At 44.6% G+C, this 25,543-nt stretch overlaps 1 protein-coding gene across 4 annotated transcripts in view; it reads left to right on the forward strand.

The window, feature by feature from the left end:
• ebf1a (EBF transcription factor 1a) overlaps window positions 1-25,543 on the forward strand; it is a 500,414-nt gene that overhangs the window by 314,112 nt on the left and 160,759 nt on the right. For all 4 annotated transcript variants that reach the window (XM_055642599.1, XM_055642601.1, XM_055642600.1 and 1 more), the window contains one exon: window positions 7,932-8,058. In XM_055642599.1, the coding sequence (XP_055498574.1) occupies window positions 7,932-8,058 (127 nt within the window). The remainder of the gene's footprint in view (window positions 1-7,931; window positions 8,059-25,543) is intronic.

Below are 25,543 nucleotides of genomic sequence, written 5' to 3' on the forward strand. Positions count from 1 at the left end.
TTATTAGGCAAGGTCAGCATGGCTTTGTGCAGGGGAGCAACTGTCTCACAAAACTGCCTGAGTTTTTCTCGGAAGGGATGAAGATTATTGTCAAGATTAGGGCCATTCCTTCATGGAGTTTAGTAAAATCTGGTAGTGTCGTCCAAAAAAGATGAACTCACACGGGATCCACAGCGCGTTGGTAAATTCCCAAAACCATCAGCTCTTGAACACTACAAACATCAACTGAACTATCAACTACAAACCGTCTTGGTTTCACTGACAACGTTGGCCATTTTTGTACTGATATTGGGGTTTTAAACATATTGATTTTGTCCCTATGATATTATTTATGAGTCCTGTGTTAACAGACCTATTCTGCTGCTGCAAATAAGAATTTAATATTTCTGTTTTTGGTGCATATGACAATAAAACACTCTTGACCCCCATCTCGATACAAATTAGTGGCCATAGAAGACCGAGGTTAGTGGTGGAGTCTTTTTCCCACTGTGGGTCTGCGATCAATGGTGTTCCACAAGGGTCACTGCTGGGACCTCTGTGGTTTGTGATGTATAAAAATGACATGGATGAAAATGTAGGCGATCTGACTAGTAGTAATAATAATAATAATAACAACGACTTTATTGATCCACTTGGGGAAATTCAGATGTCCAGAAGCCAACAACCAACACACCCACACATTCAGAATGAAAGCAGACAAAAAATACATAAAATACAATATGGACAATACCTGAAAGCAATAAATACTTAAAATGACCCAACGATTAAAAATGCAAAAACGCATACCCCTACAGCCTAGCGGTCAGTATTATAAAATCTAATGGCTGCAGGGGTGAAGGATCTCCTGGACCGCTCCGTTCTACAGCGCAGGGAGAGGAGTCAGTTGTTCCGTGTGCTCCTCTGACCCTCCAGAATTTCATGGAGGGGGTGCCCGGATTTGTCGAGGATGACCTGTACCTTGCTCCTCATACAGCTCTCAAGCACATCCACCACAGAGTCCACTCTCCCCCCTCCTCCCAAGCACTGAGATAGCTTGTTTTACCTGCTTGTCCAACTTCTTGCTGTTTTTAGCACTGATATTGTTGCCCCAGCAGACAACAGCGTAGAAAATGACACTTGCAACCCCAGTCTAGTAAAACAAGTACAGCATTTCATTGTGCACATTGAAGGATCTGAGCCTTCTGAGGAAAAAGAGTCTCCTCTGTCCTTTTTAAGTATGCAAGAAACGGGTATGCTGAGCTATGCATACTGAGGGAGGTTGTCAAATAATACAGCATAGTACAGTTGAGTTGGATATATGGACAGAGAAATCACAGATGGAGTGAGGTGTTGCGTTTTGGTAGGTCAAGTAAGAGGAAAGTATACAGTAAATGGCAGGAGACTTAGAAACAATGATGTACCCAATGGATCCTGGGGTGTAAGTCTATAGCTTCCTAAAAATGGCAACACAAATGGAAATGGTGGTGAAGAAGGGGCACAGCAAGCTAGTCTTTTATGATCAGAGCCTTGTGTATAAGACACAAAAAGCTGGAGTAACTCAGTGGGACAGGCAGCGTCTCTGGAGAGAAGGAATGGGTGACATTTCGGGTCGAGACCCTTCTTCAGAAGAAGCTCCGGTGAGTTACTCGAGCCTTTTGTGTCTATCTTGGGTTTAAACCAGCATCAGCAGTTCCTCCCTACACCTTGAGTAACCATGTGGTTGGTGTGTAAAACTTTAGTTGGACCACGTTTGGAATGTTGTGTGACGTTCTACTCACCACAGTACAGGAAATATGTGAAAGTTTTGTTGAGGGTGCAGCATGGAGATGAGAAGAACATTATTTAACCTTTGAGAAGTGAATCTTTGGAATTTATCACTATAGATGCTTGGTTGCTGACTGTGGTCATGGTTTTTTGGACATTCAGGGAATCAAGGAGTATTAGCTTAGTTTAGTTTAGAGATACAGCACGGAAACTGGCCCCTCGGCCCAGCGAGTCCGCACCGACCAGCGATCCCCGCACATTAACACTACCCTACACACATTAGGGACAATTTTACATTTGCACCAAGCCAATTAACCTCCAAACCTGTAGGAGTGTGTGTGAGGATACCGAAGATCTCAGTGGAAACTCATGGGGAGAATGTACGAACTCTTTGCAGACAAGCACCCTAGTCAGGATCGACCCTGGGTCTCTGGCGCTGTAAGGCATTAGCTCTACTGCTACGCCATCGTGTCGCCTGTAGTATGAGTCAATGCAGAAGTTGATACTGAGATAAAACATCAGCCATGATTTTGTGGGTGGTGATGCAGGCACAAGGGATGGAATAGTCTTATGCCTGTTTCTACTTCCTATTGCCATTGTATGCAGTTTGACATTGGAGGATTCTGGCCAGAAATTGGTGAAGGGGGCAGAAGAACTTCACCAGGATGTTGCTGGGTCTTGTGGGCTTGCGTTGTAGGGAGAGGCAGGATCGGTGGGGACTTCCTTCTTTGGTGTGTGGTCGGCCGACCTTATTGAAATATACACAACCTTGAGGGGCATGGATGAAGCAAACACTCTTTTTCCCAGGATAGATGATTCTAAACCTTGAGGGTATAGGCTTAATGTGAGAGGGAAGAGATTTAAGAAAGACCTCATGGGCAACTTATTCACTCAAAGGGTAATCCTTATCTGGAACAACCCAATAGAGCAATAAGGAATCGTGTTGTTGTTCCCTTCGTTGTGATGATCCTTGGGGTCAAGGAGCTAATCTGTTGAGGGGACACGAGATGAAACCTGCGGGTTATGCTGTGGGAGTGGATTATTGAGAGGAAATGGATATGAGATTAGGAAATCGGTTCAGAGGAAAATAAAGTGGTTGTCACACTTTGTAATCCCTGTTTCGAGCTACAATCCTAACAGTGGTCTAAGCCTCAGTTGAAATTAATTAAATTGGATCACTTAAAATTCCTGCTTCCGATTACTGCCACTATCCCTGCTCGTAGGTAGGCTGGAGTTCTTCTTCCCATGCGGAAAAGGATGGACATTGGGATGATGTGTTAGAGGGGAAAAGGGATATCATTCAAGTGGCCTTCAATGAATTTGGGGGGTGAAGGGGGAATAATGAGTGGAATAAGCATAATTCAGTGCAAACAGTGGCATAATTCAGTTCCAGTGCAGAATGTTTCATTGAATATAAACTGGCGAGTATAAATGTGGCCTTTTGTAATAATTCTGCCCTCCTGAAAGCACGCCACAGGTTGCAAGCAAACAAAGAATTAGCTATACAATGTTTTCATATATAATGCCTGGTCCTGCAATTCTGGTTGAGAACTTAATCCATTTATCTTTAAAATTGGGTGCAGAGTATTTTGTGTACATGTCTCACTTGGTTTTGCCCTTTGCATGCATGCAGTGAATTACTTGGTTCAGTAATGACAAGGCTTATACATTCTGGCAATCAGCGATGCCAAGGCATAATTAGGGGCTGTCAACTTGTCAAAATCCAGCTGATTTGTTTTGAAGACTTAAGTTTGGGATTAAGGAAATATTTTTGGATGGGACGCAATAATTGAATTTTGGAAAATTCAATGTTCGTACCGTTGGGTTGTGTGCTACCCAAGCAGAATATGAGGGGCTGTTCCTCATGTGGCCTCATTCTGACAATGGAGGAGGTTCAGGACTGAAAGGTCAGTGTGGGAATTGTAAGGGGTGTTAAAATGGGTAGCGACAGGGAGACCTTGCATGCCTTAGCTGAGCAAGCGCAAGTGTTCGGCAAAATGGTCGGCAAGTCTCAGCTTGGTCTTGCTGATGTAAAGGCGACCACATCGGGAAAGGCAAATGCAGTAGATGAGGTTAGAGGAGGTGCACGTGAGTATCTGTCTCATCTGGTGAGGTCCCTGGATGGAGTTGAGGGGGGAGGTATAGGGACAGGTGTTACATCTCCTGCAGTTGCAGGGGGAAGTACCTGGGGAGGGACAGGTTTGGGTGGGAAGGCATGAGTGAACCAAGGATTGCTAACCATTTGAACTCCCCTTCCCATATTGACCTTTCTCTCTGGTCCTCATCGGTTGCCACATGCATACTGGAGGATTGGCGCCTCATCTTCCGCTTGGGTAGATTACAACCTAACGGTATGAACACTGCATTCGTCAATTATAGGTAACTAACCTACGAACAACCCCCCTTTATTTCCTTCCCCTCCTCCACACTGGACACACACACACATTCCTCCCCTTCCCCCTCCCTCTTCACCAATATTCCTTCCTCTGGCTTCACAATTCGCAACTCTTCAATCCTGATCTTACACTTTTTGTTTTTTCATCTCTGGCCATTGTCCAACCATCTGCTTATCAAAAGCCCTCCTCACCTGTATCCACCTATCACTTGCAGGCTTTGTCCTGTCCCTCCTCTCCTCCAGCTTTCTGTCTGTTGAGGGGTCTCGACCCAAATCGTCACCTATTCCCGCTCTCCAGAGATGCTGTCCAACCCGCTGAGTTACTCCAGCTACATTTTGTGTATCTTTGGTTTAAACCAGCATCTGCAGTTCCTTGCTACATTCATGACTGGCCCTTAGTATTACTCCAGCACTTTGTGTCCTTTTTCCAGAATTAGGCTCTCTGATTCAATAAAGAGATCAACCCTTTTAAAACATTTTTTTTTTTTTTTAAATATTTTATTTTATTAGAAGTAAGTACAGTCATATGGCACCAAAGTGCCTAATATATATTTTCATAATACATTTTATGTACAACTTTTTTTTTTGTCACATTGAAAAAAGATTAGAATAAGAAAAAGAAGTTAGATAGTAAAGGATAGAAAGATGTGAAATATATAGTGTGTGAAGAAAGAAAACGAGTAAATGAAGAAAGTTGAGAGAGAAAATAGAGAAAAGAAAATAAAATAAAAAAGAAAAGGAGATCATTATTTATAATCTTGACCAACCCTCGTCCAGTCCTGAAACAGTTATTTTTTACAATTGTGTTGCACCATATGATTCCAAAAAAAACGACGAATGGAGACCAACTCGTTATGAATTGGTCTGATTTATCCATTAGGAGGAATCACATTTCTCCTAAGAGATCCACCCTTTAAGTCAGAAATGAGTAAGAAACATTTTCTGTCGAGGTTTCAGGAGTGTTTCGGACTCTCTTCCTTAAAGGTAGTGGAAGTTGAATTGCTGAATATTTTTATGGCAGAAGTGAATAGATTCTTGATATGCAAGGAGGTGAAAGATTACTGCAGCAGACACGAACAAAGAGTTGAGGATACAATCAGATCAGACATGATCTCAAACCTGGAGGAGCAGGGTAGACACTGGAGACATGCTCTTCCTCTTAACACACATATTTGTATGAAAGTTTGTATGAAACTAAACTACACTACACTAAACTAAAACAAGGCTAAACTAAAGAAAAATCCAACAAGCATACTGTCAATGCAGTTGTGTGATCTGGCTTCACCTTGCAGACAGGTATCTATCTATTCAGGATACCTGTGTTAGCTGTGGCTCACTGACAGAAGTCCATGGTGCTATTCCACTAACGGAAACAGAACTAGCCAGACTCAAAGATCCTAAAGCAAGATAGACCACTCCTGCTAAATGAAATGGACTGATGTGTAGTATGCTACAGAGCGGAACGTGGGCCTTTTTTTCATCCATTTCAGTAACCCGACCCGACCCGACTCACAGTGTAATCAACAATGCGGGGGGACAGTTTGTGTTAATAAATTAAAATTCTGAAAATGAGGAGAAGATTTTTACCAAAGAACTTTTATTTTTAGGAGGATGTTTCCGTAACCGATTTCCGTCTCCGCACTAGTTATCATTGCTCCACCATGGGATCTTTGGTGCGAAGATGGAAGCTGGTTACGGAAATGGGGCCGAAAATTACCCATGAATGTGCCCATGACCCTACTACGTCTTTTGCGTTGAGTGATCTATCTTGCTTGCGATGGGATGTTTGGCCAGACTGCCTTTCCAGCACAGTATTGAGAGAATACCCCACTGCTGGAGACACCGAATGTGGATGTGGCATTTAGCTGTTCACTCATAGAAACATAAAGACCACCAGGCACTATTATGAAGAACCCTAAGTTATCCAAGTGCCCTGGAAGTTATTTATTCCTACCTTATATCATGTAAAGAGGTGATCAACAAAGATGGTTGTTTGTGAGAACTGGCTATTTACAAACTGATGCAGTACTATGGTCACATATTCTGTTGTGCCGCTGCAAGTTAGAATGACATTGGTCCATTTCAAGACATATTACCATAAAACACTCTTGATTCTTCTCTTAATGAGTTTTCCACTTTAAAATGTATTTCTTTGGTTCTGAAGCACATTGGAAAACATTAAAACCCAAAACACAGGGTGTTATATGAAGGATGTGTCGGAAGGAACTGCAGATCCTGGTTTAAACCGAAGATAGACACAACATGTTGGATTAACTCAGCGGGACAGGCAGCATCTCTGGATAGAAGGAATGGGTGAGGATTCTGGTGGAGACCCTTCCTCAGTCTGAAGAAGGGTCTCGACCCGAAATGTCACCCATTTCTTCTCTCCAGGGATGCTGCATGTTCCTCTGAGTTACTCCAGCATTTTGTGTCTGTCTTGGGTGATATGTGAATGCAACTTCTTAAAGCCTTTGCCGTATACCATCAAACACAAGCTGTATGTGGAGAGACAATACATAGGGTTAGAAAAAAACTCCTAGTTCATAGGAAAGATTTGCATGAATGTAGTGCCCTCACAGCCTCTGAATAGTCTGCTCAATGGTGACGTGCAGAGAGTCGTAATTGCCATCTGGCGGAAATACAAACACAGAACACCTGTAAAAACTCAGATCACCCTTCAATAATCAGTGGGCCTGCCTTTGTCTCCCCACTTGGTGTTCACACCGTTATTATTTTAAAGCAAACATTTGCTGACTCGTCAGGAGCAAGTTCATGGGAAATCTGCAATGATGAAAGAAAATGTTAGAAATACAGGTCATGGTTCATCTATGGAGAGAGAGAAGAGTTAATGTGATGTTGTAAGTAATATGTTGCATGTAATAAGAGTTAAGATGGCGGATGGCCCATCATCAAAGTATTTTACAAAGTCATTAATCCGAAACAACAGTTTCTCTCTCCACGGATGCTGCTCGACTTGCTGAGCATTTCCAGCATTTAGTTTTTATTTCAGATTTACAGCATCTGCACATTTTTGCTTTTCCACACGAGAGATCTGTGCAGCAATGGTACATATTTAGCTCAAATAACATTGGTCTCATTTATTATTATAATAATATTGATTTGTTAGGAGGACTGAGTATAAACGTATACACAGTAAGCTGAAAAATTTGTTTATGAAAATTATTATATTCAAGCTTTAGCCCTGCGTTTAACCGCATGCCATTTTGCATCCAGATTTACACGGCATTGATTTCAGTGTTCATCAGAAAATGCACAAATAGGATGTTTGAATCTTCTACTTAACACTATGGTATCAATTATGTTATAATTAGGGCTTGGAATAATCTGTCAGACAGGTTAATGGAATAATTCAATAGCAAATACTCACTGTCAGAGACAAACGCGTGACTCTAATGCCAGCTTCTGAATTGAAAGGAAATCCTTACCATTTCCTTTTGTTATCTGAGGAATTTATATTAAAATAAACTAACTGGTTACAATAAAACACTTTTATGAACCTTACTCCTGTTGCACACGGTATTCAGGGCAGGAAATCAGCCAAGCCATGCCAGACCTGGGAAATACAGAGTTAATTGCTTTACAACTGTGTTGTAAAACATTTTTAATACTCTTGTCAGTCCATTTTAATGTGCATTCTATCAGTAGAGTATTAGGGCAGTGACACATTTATTGCGGGTTTGAAAAAGCCCTGTTTACTGAAACTTGGCAGTCAAGTGCTTCTAAAGAACATCACTTGATAGCCTGATGGCATTTTTACTGTGCTTTATTGCAGCTAATCACCCCGCATGCAATTAGAGTGCAGACCCCTCCCCGACATATCCCCGGTGTGGTGGAAGTCACATTGTCCTACAAGTCGAAACAGTTCTGCAAAGGGACTCCGGGCCGATTCATCTACACAGGTAAGCAACCAACCAACCCTTGGATCTTGTTGAAACTTCTTGGTGTTGTGGAAAGGCCGGGAGATTATTCCTTCTTTGTGCAGTTTTAGGAATTGTCTGTGTCGCCACTGGTGGATTTTTCCAATGCTGTTCCGTAAAGCTGCCATATCAAATACTCTTATTGAGCTGCTCTGCCAATGGTTTGACTTGTTGCTGCCAAGTTGTGAGATGTGGTCCTCGAATTCAATTTCATCTGGAGGGACATGTCTCTCAAGTTCACAAGTTATAGGAGTAGAATTAGGCCATTCGGCCCATCGAGTCTACTCTGCCATTCAATCAGGACTGATCTCTGCCTCCTAATCCCATTTTCCTGCCTTCTCCCCATAACACTTGACACCCGTTCTAATCAAGAATTTGTCTATCTCTGTCTTAAAAATATCCACTGACTTGGCCTCCACAGCCCTCTGTGGCAATGAGTTCTGCAGATTAACTACCCTCTGACTAATGAAGTTCCTCCTCACCTCCTTTCTAAAGGAGCGCCCCCAGGAAAACTAGGATTTGTCCTCCCCTCTCTTCCTGCTCTGGTACCCTGCGGGAAAGGATACATGGTTGGACATTGGTAAAGGTGAACCCATCCTTGATGGTACCTTTGGTGAGAATAGCCAGGCAAGACTCACTCCTGCAGTATTCTGTATGACTGCAGGAGTGGGTGTGGTAGGTGGTTAGGGGAAAGCAAAAATCTCTGCATTGATAGAAATGTATAGACTGAAGAAGGTTCTCAAACTGAAACGTCACCCATTCCTTCTCTCCAGATGTGCTGCCTGTCCCGTTGAGTTACTCCAGCTTTTTGTGTCTTATCTACTTATATTTCTGGATACCGCTGCAGATAGACACATGGGGCAGAGCGGTGAAGAAACAACCTGGTTCACTGCTTACCAGTGCTCAGAGCAATCTTGAGTCCATCTCCTCCACTCTCACACTGTAGAAGAAGGGTCCCCCTTTACTATATACTCCGATGGGATCTTGTAATTTGTTTAAAGCAGGGCCTAAGTGTCTTTGGAGACTTTCGATAGACACCTTCAAACTGATGGTATGGTTGTAGGTTAGCAGTCCCAACACATTGCCACTTGCCCAGAGTAGGAGAATCGAGAACCAGAGGACACAGGTTTAAGATGAAGGGGGTAAGATTCAACAGGAACCCAATGGGTAGCTTTTTCATGCAAAGGGAAGTAGGTGAATGGAACAAGCTGCTGGAAGAGGTAGTTGAGGCAGGTACTATTGCAACGTTTAAGAAACATTTAGACAGGTACGTTGATAGGACAGGTTGAGAGGGATATGAGCCAAATGCAGGCAGGTGGGACGAGTGTACATGAGACATGTTGGCCGGTGTGAGCAAGTTGGGCCAAAGGGCCTGTTTCCATGCTGTAAGGCTCTGCGACTCTATGACTCCAAGTGCTGCTCCTGCCAAAAGTGATCTGCTTGTCATCCTAGGCTTAATAAACTTTCAAAAATAACCTAACAAAGAAGATATGTTTGAAATGAAGGTAACAACCCTTGTTTTGCAGGCAGGTCCCCTTCATGTTCAATTACATTAATTACACAAATACAACCAAATCATTTCTGAAGCAATGAATTTGTCAGATCTGAAGATATAATTTTTCATTTTTCACTAGGCCACAAAGGAGAGTGATGTCCCTATAATAATTTATGTGTATCATAAATGAATAAGTAGTCTGGTTTTTCTTTATTGGCTGGGCCAGTCTTGATAGCCTTGGAGCCAAGGATTCATACAGCATGCAAACAGACCTGTGTAAGAAGGAACTGTTGATACTGGTTTAAACTGAAGATAAACACAAAAAGCTGGAGTAACTGAGCGGGTCAGACAGCCTCTCCGGAGAAAAGAAATAGGTGACTTTTCGGGGGTGATCAGCCATGATCACATTGAATGGCGGTGTTGGCTCGAAGGGCCAAATGGCCTACTCCTGCACCTATTGTCTTAAGAAGGGTCTTGACTCGAAACGTCACCAATATTGTTTTCTCCAGAGATGCTGCCTTACCCTCCGAGATACTCCAGTTGTTTGTGTCTATCTACGGAAACAGACCTGTTGGCTCAACCTGCCCGTGTAAACTAAGGTGCCCCATTTACACTAGTCCCATCTGCCCATATTTGGCCATATCCTTCTAAACATTTTCTATACATATACCTGTCTTTTAAATGTTGTTATGGTACATTGTTGTTATAATCTAGGTGTGATTCTGGTTACCTAATCATATGTTTCTACAAACGGCCTCCATGGCTGCTGTTTGTCAGGCAAACATTCAGTAGGGAGACAATAGACAATAGGTGCAGGAGTAGGCCATTCGGCCCTGAAAGCCAACACCGCCATTCAATGTGATCATTCACAATCAGTACCCCATTCCTGCCTTCTCCTCATGTCCCTTGACCCTGCTATCTTTAAGAGCACTATCCAACTCTCTCTTGAAAGCATCCAGAGAATCGGCCTCCACTGCCTTCTGAGGCAGAGAATTTCACAGATTCACAATTCTCTGGGTGAAAACGTTTTTCCTCATCCCCTTATTCTTAAACTGTAGCCCCTGGTTCTGGACTCCCCCAACTTTGGGAACATGTTTCCTGCCTCTAGCTTATCCAATCATAATCTTAATAATCTTATATGTTTCAATAAAATCCCTCTCATCCTTCATTTGACAATCCCGCCATCCCAGCCATCCCGAATTAACCTGGGGAACCTATGCTGCACTCCCTCAATAGCAAGAATGTCCTTCCTCAAATTTGGAGACCAAAACTGCACACAATCATCCAAGTGTGGTCTCACCGGGGCCATGTACAAATGCAGAAGGTCCTCTTTGCTTTGATATTCAACTCCTTGTGTTATGAAGGCCAAAATGCCATTAGCTTTCTTCACTGCCTACCGTACCTGCATGCTTACTTTCAGTAACTGATGAACAAGGACACCCAGATCTCGTACTTCGCCTTTTCCCAACGGCACCATTCAGATAATAATCTGCCTTCCTGTTTTTGCCACCAAAGTCGAAAACCTCACATTTATCCACATCTGCCATGCATCTGCCCACTCCCCCAACCTGTCCAAGTCACTCTGCATCCTCATAGCATCCTCCTCACAGTTCACACTGCCACCCAGCTTTATGTCATCTGCAAATTTGCTAATGTTACTTTTAATCCCTTCATCTAAATCATTAATATATATTGTAAATAGCTGCGGTCCCAGCACAGAGCTTTGCGGTACCCCACTAGTCACTGCCTGCCATTCTGAAAGGGACCCGTTAATCCCTATTCTTTGTTTCCTGTCTGCCAACCAATTTTCTATCCATGTCAGCACTCTACCCCCAATACCATGTGCCCTAATTTTGCCCACTAATCTCCTATGTGGGACCAAAAAATAAATCAGGAAATAGGCAAGCAAAGTTTGACGGTCACGTGTGTGCTTTCTGACTATGGTTTCTGCAGGGAAGAGTTACCCACACCCCACCACTCCCCCCCCACTACCCCTTCATAAGTTCATAAGTTCATAAGTTCATAAATGATATGAGCAGAATTAGGCCATTTGGTCCATCAAGTCCACACCACCATTCAATCATGGCTGATCTATCTTTCTCTCTCTACCTCATTCTCCTGCCTTCTCCCCATAACCCCTGACACCTGTACTAATCAAGAATTTATCTTTCTATCTCTGCCTTAAAAATATCTATTGCCTTGGCCTCCACAGCCTTCTGTGGCAAAGAATTCCACAGATTCACCACCCTCTGACTAAAGACACTCCTCCTCATCTCCGTCCTAAAGGAACGTCCTTTTATTCTAAGGCTATGACCATTGGCGTTAAACTCTCCCAATAATGGAAACATTCTCTCCACATCCACTCTCCACAAACCTTTCGCTGTTCAGTAATTTTTAACGAGGTCCTCTGTCTTCGTTCAAAACTCCAGCGAGTAGAGGCTCAGCGCTGTCAAACGCTCATCATATGTTAACCCACTCATTCCTGGAATTATTGTGGCTTTGTCGAACTTTGAAGAAACTTTCCCCGTGTTCTTCATGGAGCTGTGGCAGGGACAGTTGTGAGGGAGGTGAGGGACAGCCCTGGGGTGGGGGCATCATGTGCACTCAGTGTGCTGGGACTGTTGACTGCTCTCTCACCCCTGAGGACCATGGGTCGATCATAGTGGCAGTGGTCACAGGATGTGTGTATACAGAATGCCTGCTACAACTCATGGCGCACACACCAACACTGGCTGGCTGATGAGGACAAGGGTAGGCCAGAGGTTGACGCAACAGTGCGACCCCTCTAACTTTCACATGTTCATAAGTGAAAGGAGCAGAATTGGGCCATTCGACCCATCAAGCATATACCACCAATCTATCTTTCCCTCTTAAGGATTATGGGGAGAAGGCAGGAAAATGGGATTAGGAGGTAATCAGCCATGATTGAATGGCAGAGTAGACGCGATGGGCCGAATAGCCTAATTCTACACCTATAACTTGTGCACCCCATTCTCCTGCCTTCTCCCCATAACCTCTGACACCCGTAGATGCAACAGTTGGTGCATCAGTGGGCCACCTCTAATTTAATTTCACATCTCCCTCCCAATTTGCTGTAGGTTTTTCTGCTTGCTTTTCTGTGTGACAAAACTGTGGGTAATATGTTCCACCTTGAGTCACAGCCAGGGAGGAACAGTTGCACTACACTACAGTTGGACAACATTAGAGATGCAACTGGTGGCAGGCAGACATTAGCATAGACATCGAAATTGGGGCCGGAAATGATTGACCCAGAAATTATTGCTACTGCAATCAAACACATGTAAAATGGCTTTAATGCACATCAAACTTAGTCAAGTGGGTCCAGATTCCTGCTTATCTCTCCTCCCCCCTTCACTGTTAATGTCTCAGTGCTTTTGCAGTGGTTGCACCAATCTATGCTTACACTCTGATGGAATGGGATCAACGTCACCTCTCCCTCTCTCCCCTCCCCCTCTCTCTCTCTCCCCCTCTCTCCTCTCTCTCCCCCTCTCCTCTCTCTCTCTCTCTCCCTCTCTCTCCTTCCTCTCTCTCTCTCTCCCTCTCTCTCTCTCTCTCCCTCTCCTCTCTCTCCCCCCTCTCTCTCCCTCTCTCCCTCCCTCCCCTCTCTCCTCCCCCCCCCTCCCCTCCCCCCTCCCCCCCTCCCCCCCCTCTCCCCCCTCCCCCCCCCCCCCCCCTCCCCCTCTCCCCCCCCTCTCCCCCCCCCTCTCTCCCCCCCCTCTCCCTCCTCCCCCCCTCTCCCCCCTCCCCCCCCTCTCCCCCCCCCTCTCCCCCCCTCTCTCCCCCCCCCCTCCCCTCCCCTCTCCCCCCCCCCTCTCCCTCCCTCTCCCCCCTCCCCCCTCTCTCCCCCCTCTCCCCCCCTCTCTCCTCTCTCCCTCCCTCTCTCTCTCTCTCTCCCCCCCCCCCTCTCCCCCTCTCTCTCTCTCCTCCCCCTCTCTCCCCCCCCTCTCTCTGTCCCCCTCTCTTTCTCTCTCTCTCATTCTGCCCCCCTCTCTCTCCCCCCCCCCTCTCTCCCCCTCCTCTCCCCCTCCTCCCCTCTCTCTCCCCTCTCTCACCCTCTCTCCCCTCTCTCCCCCTCTCTCCCCCTCTCCCCTCTCCCCCCCCCCTCCCCCCTCTCCCCCGCCTCCTACCTCTCTCCTCTCTCAGATCACGTTCCCACACAAATGTATAACACATGCACACAGGATTTACACTTATGAACACTTAAGCACAGACACAATCTCGCACATTCTTCCAGGCATGTTGAGATGTACATAGAACAAAGAGTGCATCCAACAAACAGTTAAACACACACACACATGGAGTCAGAGATTGTTCCCCCACAGTGGAACATGCACGGCCACTTCTAAGAACGGACACCCATGTGGGAGAATGGTGCACTAACTTTCCCAAGAGGCTAAATGCAATTTTCCAGTTGTTATTCTCACGGGACAAACCTCGGGATTACATTTGCAAATACCCTGGTGGTTGCTTGGAATGACTCCACTGAAGGTTTAACCCACAGATTGTGAAATCATCACCATACATTTTAAGTGTAATCGTGCTGGAATCTCTCATACTTGATTACACAAATAAAAAGGCAATCATGGAGACAAGATGAACGTATTTGGCCATTAGTTCCTATAATTGTAATACTGCTTGTATTAGCCCTAGTGTCAGTACGATTTAAACTCTGGCATAAACATAAATACGTCATTGTTATTTACTGGGAAATGAAAGCTTTGTTTTTCCATTTTTTTTTTTTTAAAGATGTTTTATTTTTCTACTGTGCAAGCGTGAGAACATAAAATATATTAGAATTCATTCCAACCGACAAAGAAATTGTAAACACAATTAGTTTTATGACAGACAAAGGCTAGCGGAGAGCAAGTTACTGTTAGAATGCTGCAGAGATATCGCTGGTTGATGGTAGAACTGAGAAACATGTGGTATGTGTGAATATTAGAAATGTTTAGGTGGGAATATATATTATCTCATTACATATTGATGATCAGTTTTCTTCTGGGCATTTTTGAACTTTATTGTATACCGTGTTAAAAGGGGAACCGGTTCAAGGCCAGTGCAATGAGCATCATCTCCCCCCCGACAGGATTTTACTAATCCCTTCAGTTTAATGTTTTGAAGAGACACTTCAGTAAATGCAGACAGTTTTTCAATGGTGACCAATAGCCAATTCGCAGTGGCTCAGGCAAGTAAATAAACACAGGAATAGGTCTCTGAACAAACCCTCTGTGAATAACTCTGATACTCAATGATTTAGATTCAGATTAGATTCAGATTATTATACACACCAGGGCGCAGTGAAAGCTCTTGTTGCCATGAAAGTTTATAGGATACACAGCATATACATGATAACATTAGGTGCACAACAATAAGTACAACAGCAATCTGAAGTCGTGCATAAAAAACAACTAACGTGCACTAATGGAATAACCAAATGAGGGGGAGTTCAGAGTGAGAGTAAATGGCAGCAACTCTATCAAGTGAATGTGAAAGAAGAGATTGATCTGATAAGAGTAGAGAAGAAGCTGTTCCTAAATCTGGACATCCGGACTTTCAAACTCCCTGAAGCAATTGGCCAGGGTTATAGCATTGTTGATGATAAACTCAAGCCTTCCTGATGCAAAGTTTAGTTTAGTTTAGTTTATTGTCACATGCACCGAGATACAGTTAAAAAGCTTTTGTTGCGCGCTAACCAGTCAGCGAGAAGACAATACATGATTACAATCGAGCCATCACAGTGTATAGATACAGGACATGATAAGGGAATAACGTTTAGTGCGAGGTTAGGGCAGCAAAGTCTGATCAAGGATCAAAGTCTGAGGGCCACCAATGAGGTAGATAGTAGTTCAGGGCTGCTCTCTGGTTGGGGTAGGATGGTTCAGTGGCCTGATAACAGCTGGGAAGAAACAGACGCTGAATCTGGAGGTGTGCATTTTCACATGCGCGTTGCAAAGAACTATGAACGTGTGATGAGCCAATGATGGGCTGGCCCATGTTCACCTCTCTGTGCAGGTTCAAGTGATCAAATGCAGAAAAGTTGCCACAACAGGCTGGAATGCGTCCTGTCAAAACACTTTCTCAGGCACATCTGTAGAAGTTCAAGAGAATTCTCATGGACATGTCAGACCTTCTCAGCCTCTTAACAAAGTAAATGTGCTGATGTGCTTTCTTGGTCACGGAGTTGGTGTGAAAGGACCAAATTAGGTCGCTGGTTGTACAGATGCCTAAGGTCTTGAATCAGCCAGCCATCTCTATAACTGCTCTGTTGATGAGTACAGGGTTGTGTTCACCTCCACGCTGATGTTAAGGACTAGGCTGTTGTTCTAACACCATGACAATTTCTCTCCTGTATTCTGCCTCGCCATTGTTCTCGATCTGGCTGACAACAATGGTATAATCAGTGAGCTTAAAGATTGGGACACAAGGAAGTGCAGACACTGGTTTACCCAAATCTTAAGGGCCTGTCCCACTGTACGAGGCAATTCAAGAGTTCTACCGAGTTTTCCCCTGATTTGAACTCGGAGAATGTCCGTAGCGGGTCCGTAGGAGTTTGTGGATGTCTCGTAGCGGCTCGTACGAGTAACGGTAGGTACTCGGGGGAAATCCGGTAAACTCGTGACATTTTTTCAACACTGTGAAAAATGTCCACGGGTAAAAAAAAAATACTTGTGATGAAAAAAATTGTTACTTTTTACTCGTACGAGCCGCTACGAGACATCCACGAACTCCTACGGACCCGCTACGGACATTCTCCGAGTTCGAATCAGGGGAAAACTCGGGAGAACTCTCGTACCTCGTACAGTGGGACAGGACCTTTAAAGATTGAATTAGCACAAGAGTTGCCAAATAGGCATGGATGTACCAGATGAACAGAGCAGAGGACAGCGCACAACCTTGAAGAGCACCAGTATTGAGATTCACAGTGGGAAAATGTTATGTGTTGGAAGGAACTGCAGATCCTAGTTTAAATCGAAGCTAGGCACAAAATGCTGGCGTAACTCAGCGGGCCAGGTAGAATCTCTGGAGAGAAGGAATGGGTGACTTTCGGGTCGAGACCTTTCTTCAGACTTGGTCTCGACCTGAAACGTCACCCATTTCTTCTCTCCAGAGATGCTGTCTGTCCAGCTGAGTTACTCCAGCTTTTTGTATCTATCTTGGAAAAATGTTCATAATCATAATCGTACTTTATTAACCAAGTAATTTTTGCAACATACGAGGAATTTGATTTTCCATACAGTCATAACATTAAAAACAACAAAAGACACAAAATACATTTTAACATGAACATCCACCACAGTGACTCCTCCACATTCCTCACTGTGATGGAAGGTGAAAAAAAGTTCAATCTCTTCCCTTCTTTGATTTACCGCGGTCGGGGGCCTCGAGCCTTCCGTTGGCGGGACAATCCTGGCTCCCGTAGCCGGCGGCCTTCGCCCCCCCCAAAATAGGTGTAAAATGCATTGAGCTCATGCGGTAGAGATATGTTTTTGCGCTGCTGGGCCCGGATTTCAACTTGCGACCTGTCATCATATTCTTGAATGAATTGAACCTCTAGCTTGTTCTGGAATCCTGCCTGAGCATTCTTGATAGTGTTACTGTGATCATACTAAGTGAATATTCCTATTCATCCAAGCTCGCTGATTAGGATAGATTCTAATTGTCTTTGTCAGAATGCAGTCGCCAATGTAGTTCTTGAGGAAACTAACAATGACGGAGTTGTACTAACTGAGGCTGGATAAAGTGGTCTTGAACAAGTGCCAGTCCACTGAATCAAGGCAGTTCTGACGTAGGCCCTCAGACCATTGCTATATTTCTCTCCTCATTGGTGCTTCACACTCCCATCTCTGCCTGAAAGCCTGTGGGGTGGCACAGTGGCAAAGTTGTAGAGCTACTGCCTTACAGCGCCAGAAACTCAGTCTCAGTTTCGATCCTGACTACAGGTGCTCGTCTGTAAGGAGCTTGTACCTTCTCCCCATGACCCGTGTTGGTTTTCTCCAAGATCTTCGGTTTCCTCCCACACTCCAAAGACGTACAGATTTGATTGTATTAATTGGCTTGGCATAAATGTAAAATGTAAACATTGTCCCTACTGTACGTAGAATAGTGTAAAGGGCTGTCCCACTTGGGCGACCTAATCCTTGGTTGACACGTGGTCCTAGGAGGTCCTATGAGGTCGCTGGAACTCTCTTTCAAGCTCGAGGGAAGCTCCTGAATACTCGTGGCCTCAGCTAGGTCGCGGAAACATTTTCAGTATGTTGAAACATTTTCTGGGAGTAAAATTTGGTTGGCATGGTTATTTTCGATTTGTCGTGCAGTGGAGTGAGGTCACTATTTAGTTGCAGGCAGTCGAGGGCAGCTGTAGGCAATCTCCTTCGCAGACCAGGCATTTTGATTATCTCATTGGGGTTTTCAGGACCAAAGAAACCTACCAGTAGGTAAATGTCCGCTAAACTTTATTATACTTCTTACAAGTGTCGCAACTCCTTCTGCCCCCCTCCCCCCCCGCTTCACCGCCCCCTCCTTCTCCTCCCCTTCTCAATTGTACCATTGATAACTGTGGGTTTTCTCCGAGATCTTCTGTTTCCTCCCACACTCCAAAGACGTACAGCTTTGTAGGTTAATTGGCTTTGGTATAAATGTAAATTGTCCCTAGTGTGTGTAGGATAGTGTTATTGTGCGGGGATCGCTGGTGGGCACGGGCTCAGTGGGACGAAGGGCCTGTTTCCCTGCTGAATCTCTGGACAAAACTAAACTGTGTATGGAATCGATTTGCCTTAAGGGGCTGTCCCACTTGGGCGACCTAATTGGCGAGTTTAAAATAATTTGAAAAAATGACATGTTGTAGACCTCCGACTATGTAGAAGACCTCCTTCAACCTCCTTCAATCAACTATGTTGAAGACCAGCTTCGACTAGCTACGACTCTCTTCGGCAAAATTGGACACCGAATAGTGGAGAGTGAAGACGACCTCCTTCGATCTCCTTGCCCTCCCTTCGACTATGATGAAGACTATCTACGACTACCTTCGACTACCCTTGATTACCTACGACTAACATGCCGGCCTACTACGAGTAAACCTACGAGTAAAAAAAGTATCGATTTTTTCCATGGCGACCTTTTTTTACTCTCGGGCATTTTATAACATATTGAAAAAAAAACGCCGCGACCTAGCTGAGGCCTCGAGTACGCGGAGACCACTCTCGAGCATGAAGGAGAGTTACGAAGACCTCCTACAACCTCGTGTCGACCATGCTGCGTGTATGAGTCGAGGGCAAACTCGCCAGAACTCGCGGATTCGATCGTCCAAGTGGGACAGCCCCTTAATTTGTTTTTTGCTGGTTGCTTCTGTCATTGATAAGAACATGAGTTACTGAACTGTCAACACTGTGTGCCTATGGTTGTAGGAAAGGTGCATTGGTCACAGAATATCAGTAGGTTATTCACCCCAGTGTAATAGGGCTCGTGGATGCTGGCAGATTGCCATGTGTCTGCACTGTTGTTGTACCTAATTGAAAATCATAAGCATGACCGTGGAAGAAAAATTTGTTTGTAATACAATCATTCTAACATCAAATTAGAGAAAATGGTTACAAGCCATTTAGCTGGGGTTTCACACTGAGTTCAAGTAATCCCCAACCAATTTTTGACTCAATTAATGAAGATAGTCAGCATTTTTTGCAAAAGGAATAATAGGTAACATTTTTTTTTGTTTCTGTTTAATGGTAAAATCTTTAGCCTCTGAAGTACATGAAGCATAAATCCTGTCGTATTCTGCACCCAGAGGACTGCTGTTTTTTAATTGACTTTATTGGTCTCTTGTAGGTTTTGAATAACAAGAGCAACTAGCTGGTTAGTAAACTCAGCCAACGTCTGTGTGTAGGCCATTCATATTTCCCATGTGAACTTATTTTAACTCCCACACAGTTTGTACTCTGATTTTTTTTTTTTAACAAGCCTCATTATAGTTCCACAGGAAATAGACCAATTGGAAGTTCTGATCCCAACACATTCCATGAAACATTCCAAAAAACGGGAGTGTTTTTTTACTTCTCTCCCTCAGCAATGTTCCACAGCGAACACAGTGTTCTGGAACATATTATAAAACCACAGTGGCTGTGTGTTTTGTCAGAGGGGATAGACCTTCGTCCTTCAGCTAAAATACTTAAGTATTGCTTGTTCGTTTGACCTTATTGTAGGGGGGGGGGGGGGGGGAGTTGGGTGGGACGGGGTGGGAAGAAGGTTTCGGGAAACGGACCAAACTTAACTTAAAGGCTGTTTTTAAATAAATAATGCAGTTGGTGGTTCAATGCCGAGTCAGCTGTGCCTTCCTCTGCTGTAGACATTTCCCCCTTCTATGCTTCACTGTTTGTGACCAGGTCTCATTTAGGAGAAATTATTTTTAATTGTTGTTAGTCAAAATATGGCCTGCAGCTATCTATCTGTCTGAGAGCTGCCACTTAAGCTGACCTGAAGCACATTCCTCTTTTTTTTTTGATATACATACATATGAAATCCATGACCTGATCCCACCAGCGAGCTTGCTGCAGTCAGGGTCATTTGCCCCGTGCCCTCAGCCAACTAGTTAAGTGGAGACAGGGTTCTGTCTGCCAAAATTGTCTGCGATACCACCACCCCCTCTCCCCGCCACCAGATGGTCTCGACCTCCCCCACCCTCCCTCAGCAACATTGCTTTCCTGCCGTGGAGTTTCACAAGGCGGAACTTTACATGAAGGCCCAACTGGGGATTGCTGCGTTTAGAGATTGTGTTTGGCGGCCTGCTAGATATCTACTCATGGCTATAACCATGAGTTGTGGCCCCTTCTTGTCAGCCAGTGCTGGCATTTGTGAAATCGAGTGCACCTTGGATGGGCAGTCATGAGGAACAGGAGTAGAATTAGGCCATTCAGCCCATCAGTCTTCAGGAAAGTGCAGAGGGAAGGAAAGTTTATGAAAAGTGACCAAAGATGTATGTATAGAATTACGGAACAAGATAGTGTAAAGGTAGGCAGCTTGTACTAGTGGAACTGCTGCATCACCATTCCAGTGACCTGGTTGTGACCTTGACCTCTGGGCTGGCGTTTGCACATTCCCGCTGGTTGGCGCGCAGCACAACTCTACCTCGGTACACATGACAAAAAAACACAACACTGTTGAGCCCTGTGATCCTGCCGGTCTCCACTGGGTGCTCCAGTTTCCTCCCACATCCCAGAGATGTACAAGTGGGGACGCTAACCACACACGGTGAATTGCTCCTGTTGTGGTGACGAATGGTAGAACCTGGGGCTAGAGAACTGCAATGTGGGGAGAATGGGAAGTCTGATTAGCAGAAGATTTGTGTAGGAAAGAACTGCAGATGCTGGTCTAAACCGAAGATAAACACAACATGCTGGAGTAACTCTTAAGGGGTTGGACAGGCTAGATGCAGGAAGATTGATCCCGATGTTGGGGAAGTCCAGGACAAGGGGTCTCAGCTTAAGGATAAGGGGGAAATCCTTTAAAACCGAGATGAGAAGAACTTTTTTCACACAGAGAGTGGTGAATCTCTGGAACTCTCTGCCGCAGAGGGTAGTTGAGGCCAGTTCATTGGCTATGTTTATGAGGAAGTTAGATGTGGCCCTTCTGGCTAAGGGGATCAGGGGGTATGGAGAGAAGGCAGGTACGGGATACTGAGTTGGATGATCAGCCATGATCATATTGAATGGCGGTGCAGGCTCGAAGGGCCGAATGGCCTACTCCTGCACCTAATTTATATGTTTCTATGTTTCTAACTCAGCAGCATCTCTGGAGATAAGGCATGGGTGATGTTTTGTGTCGATAACCTTCTTCCAACCCTAAATGTCGCCCATTCCTTCTCTCCTTCTGTCCCAGCAGAAGATTTGTGCAGATTGGTGCTTGATAATTGGGGTGGACTTATTGCTTTGTTCCCGGTCATCATGACTTGGTTTAATGGTTCTGCATTGCTTCTTTTAAAGATCTAGCCACACTATCTTCCTCTCCATAACACTGCCTTTGTCCATATCGCTGCCCTTGGCCTGCAATTGTCCAATTTTCTATTGGAGGCGGATACTAAAGTTCTGCACATCATTGGAATTGTCAGTGTGTTCCCAATCCTGAGACAAATGGTTTGTTGGAAAGAGTGACACAAGATCAGGGGGTGTCTCCTAGCGAGTGCAATGGGATGTATGCCAATCTCTTTGGGATGATGAAAGTTTGGAGCAGCTTGGGAAGGGCAGGAATGTTCTTGGGTTATGAAGAGAAGGCAGGAGAATGGAGTTAGGAGGGAGAGATAAATCAGCCATGATTGAATGGTGGAGTAGACTCGATGGGCCAAATGGCCTAATTCTACTCCTTTCACTTATGACCTTATGACATTTTAAATGTCCAAGCTTCTCAAACTTCAGTTTCCAATTATACTACATTCTAGGCTCAAATTTAATGGTGTGGCCTTGACTCCAAATTAGGCAGCTGGTGTTGGCAAAGTGAGCGGATCCTGGCTTAACACCTGCAACCTGGTGAAAGCCTTAAGGGCCAGTCCCACTTTCACCACCTAATTCACGACCTTTTTTACTCGTGGACATTTTTCATCAGGCTCGAAAACTTGATGCCACGAGTACTTACGACTAGCATCATGACCTCCCACGACCATGTTGCCAGTATGAGTCAAGGGCAAACTCGGCAAAGGTCGTGAATTAGGTTGTGAAAGTGGGACTGGGGCTTAATGAAGATGGACACAAAATGTTGGAGTAACTCAGCGGGACAGGCAGCATCTCTGGAGAGGAGGAATGGGTCGAGACCCTTCTTCAGACACTTTTGACTTCAGACGCTTTAGAACAGGGGATCCCAACCTTTTTCATCCCGTTTACCCCTGGCAACTTTAATAGCATATAACTTCATGTTATTTCACTTATTTATGAACAACTAATGATGAACAGGTACCGATATGCCAGAACCAAACACGGTCAGTCAATGAGAAAATATATGTCCAAATCTAGAATCAACAAATTTACCACTAGGTAGGCAAAATTTACCTCTGGTTGTGAACCCTTGCTTTAGAACCAGTCTGAAGAAGGATCTCGACCCGAATTGTCACCCATTCCTTCTATCTAGAGACGCTGCCTGTCCAGCTGAGTTAGTCGAGCATTTTGCGTCTATCTTTGGTGTAAACTAGCATCTGCAGTTCCTTCCTACACATGAGGTTGACCTGTTCACTGTGAGGGCTGTTGCACGTGTCAAGGATCAGCTCAGAGGTAAAAGATGAAATGCAAAAATAAAATCTATTACAGACTTGTGTGTGTGTGTGTGTGTGGTTAGCTCTGACACTTTGTTATCTGTATAGCTCGTGCACCTTCTGCGCCTTGCAGCATAATGTTAGCTTTGTGGCTTCCTATGCTGTAAGCTTCCTTTTAATTGTTGCTACTTATGGGTGAGAAATAATGATAAAAATAGCAAATCTTGAAAGGTTCTGCTCCTGTGATTCAAACATCTTGGCTGTTTCCGGCATCTGTTGCTGCACTACACCTGACAACTCCAGTCGTTGTAGAATTGGTCGACAGTCTGAGAGAAAACAACATTGCAAACTTGCACGTCGGGCATTGATTCTTATTCACAAGGCACAGGAGTCGGGAGCTGTTTGTTTTGGTTTCAGCCCAAGTTAAGATCCACCTGGTCAAAAGGAATGAGAGAGAAGATGAAATGTGTAGAAAGGAACTGCGGATGCTGGCTATATACAGAAGATAGACACAAAATGCTCGACTAACTCAGCAGGCAAGCAGCGTCTCTGGAGAGAAGGACTGAGTGACATTTCGGATAGAGACCTGAAGAAGGTCTAAGGGTCATATTCTTACATATTAAATGGCAGGGCAGGCTTGTAGAGTCAAATAGTGGACTATAGTTCTGTTTAAATAGTTCCTGATTTTTTTAATGTTATTATTATTGCCTTCACCAGAATCAATTTGACCTTTCAATGGAAACTCCACCTGGTATAGTGCCAAGCAAAAAGACCAGAAACTCATTAAATTCCAGTCTGTGTTATATCATTAAAAATGTCCCTGTGCTAAGGAGCAGAAGGAATTCAGCATGAACTCCATACTGCAGTTCACTATTCAATCAATGCTCGTAAATCAGATGACGTGGCTTGGTGGTGAAATACTGCACGTATTTTGGACTGGACCTGAAGTTCGGTTGCTTGGGATCTGTACCCAGGGAAAGGGAAACATTTGAAATCAAAGTACAGTTATAACTCAATATGTAGGATGGGACTGCAGATGTTGGTTTACATTGAAGATGGACACAAAATGCTGGAGTAACTCAGCAGGACAGGCGGCATCACTGGAGAGAAGGAATAGGTGACGTTTTAGGTCGAGACCCTTCTTCAGACTGAGGATCAGGGGTGGGGAGAGGGACCTCTCTGTCCTGAGCCTCCTTCGTGGCCAGAGTGAGTCCACTGCAAATTGGAGGAACAGCACCTCATATTTTGCTTGGGTAGTTTACCCAAGCCCAGGGGTACGAACATTGACTTCAATTTCTGGTAGTCCTTGCTTTCTCCTTCCTTCCCCTCCCCTTTCCCAGCTCTCCCACATCCTGCTGTCTCCGCCTCTTCCTTTCTTTTACCCGATGACCCCCCCCCTCCCACATCAGTCTGAAGAAGGGTCTTGAGCCGAAATGTCGCCTGTTCCTTCGCTCCATAGATGCTGCCTCACCCGCTGAGTTTCTCCAGCTTTTACTGCAGTTGTACAGGGTCTTGGTGAGACCACACCTGGAGTATTGCGTACAGTTTTGGTCTCCAAATCTGAGGAAGGACATTATTGCCATAGAGGGAGTGCAGAGACAGTTCACCAGACTGATTCCTGGGATGTCAGGACTGTCTTATGAAGAAAGACTGGATAGACTTGGTTTATACTCTCTAGAATTTAGAAGATTGAGAGGGGATCTTATAGAAACTTACAAAATTCTTAAGGGGTTGGACAGGCTAGATGCAGGAAGATTATTCCCGATGTTGGGGAAGTCCAGGACAAGGGGTCACAGCTTAAAGATAAGGGGGAAATCCTTTAAAACCAAGATGAGAAGAACTTTTTTCACACAGAGAGTGGTGAATCTCTGGAACTCTCTGCCGCAGAGGGTAGTCGAGGCCAGTTCATTGGCTATATTTAAGAGGGAGTTAGATGTGGCCCTTGTGGCTAAGGGGATCAGAGGGTATGGAGAGAAGGCAGGTACAGGATACTGAGTTGGATGACCTACTCCTGCACCTAATTTCTATATTTCTATGTTTCTATGTTTGTCTAGCTTCGATTTTTCCAGCATCTGCAGTTCCTTCTTAAGCATCAAAGGGGACGAAGTTCAAGGGAAATGTAGAATAGGTCATTGCTAACTAGGGGAAGGTGACAATGAAGCACACAGAGATAAAACGTAATCAATGGGACAGTCAGACTGGTTGGAGAACTAGGATAGGGGAGGGATGGAGAGAGAGGGAAAGGAAGGGTTACTTGAAGTTGGAGAAGTCAATAGTCATACCACTGGGTGACTGGGGTGTAAGCTGCCCATACGATATATGAGGTGCTGTTCCTCCAACATGCGTTGGGCTCCACTCTGGCAAATTAACTTTAACTATGAATACTTCTTGAAGAGCATGTCCCCTTTAAACGTTTTTTTTTCCCAATATAAACAAATTTTCCTCATTGAATCCTGTGGGAGAGACTTCTGTTAATTGTGTAATGATAAGGGCAAGGTTTGTTTTAAGTGTACTTTCACTATGCACAATTAAGCAGCAGATTAATGGCCCAGTTCTCACCTGCTATTGTCCCCCTCTGCAGGTCAGGTTAGCACCTCATTATTCACAGACAACTGCAGTCTCCCTATTGCAAATTGCACACGTGTGCTTGTTAAAGGCTCCACTATTGTAAACGGGAAACTGCGTTTTCCTAAATAAATCAATGGCATCCATGTCCTTGTTAA

Source organism: Leucoraja erinacea, chromosome 11, assembly GCF_028641065.1.
Source record: "Leucoraja erinacea ecotype New England chromosome 11, Leri_hhj_1, whole genome shotgun sequence".
Classification (NCBI taxonomy): Eukaryota; Metazoa; Chordata; class Chondrichthyes; order Rajiformes; family Rajidae; genus Leucoraja; species Leucoraja erinaceus.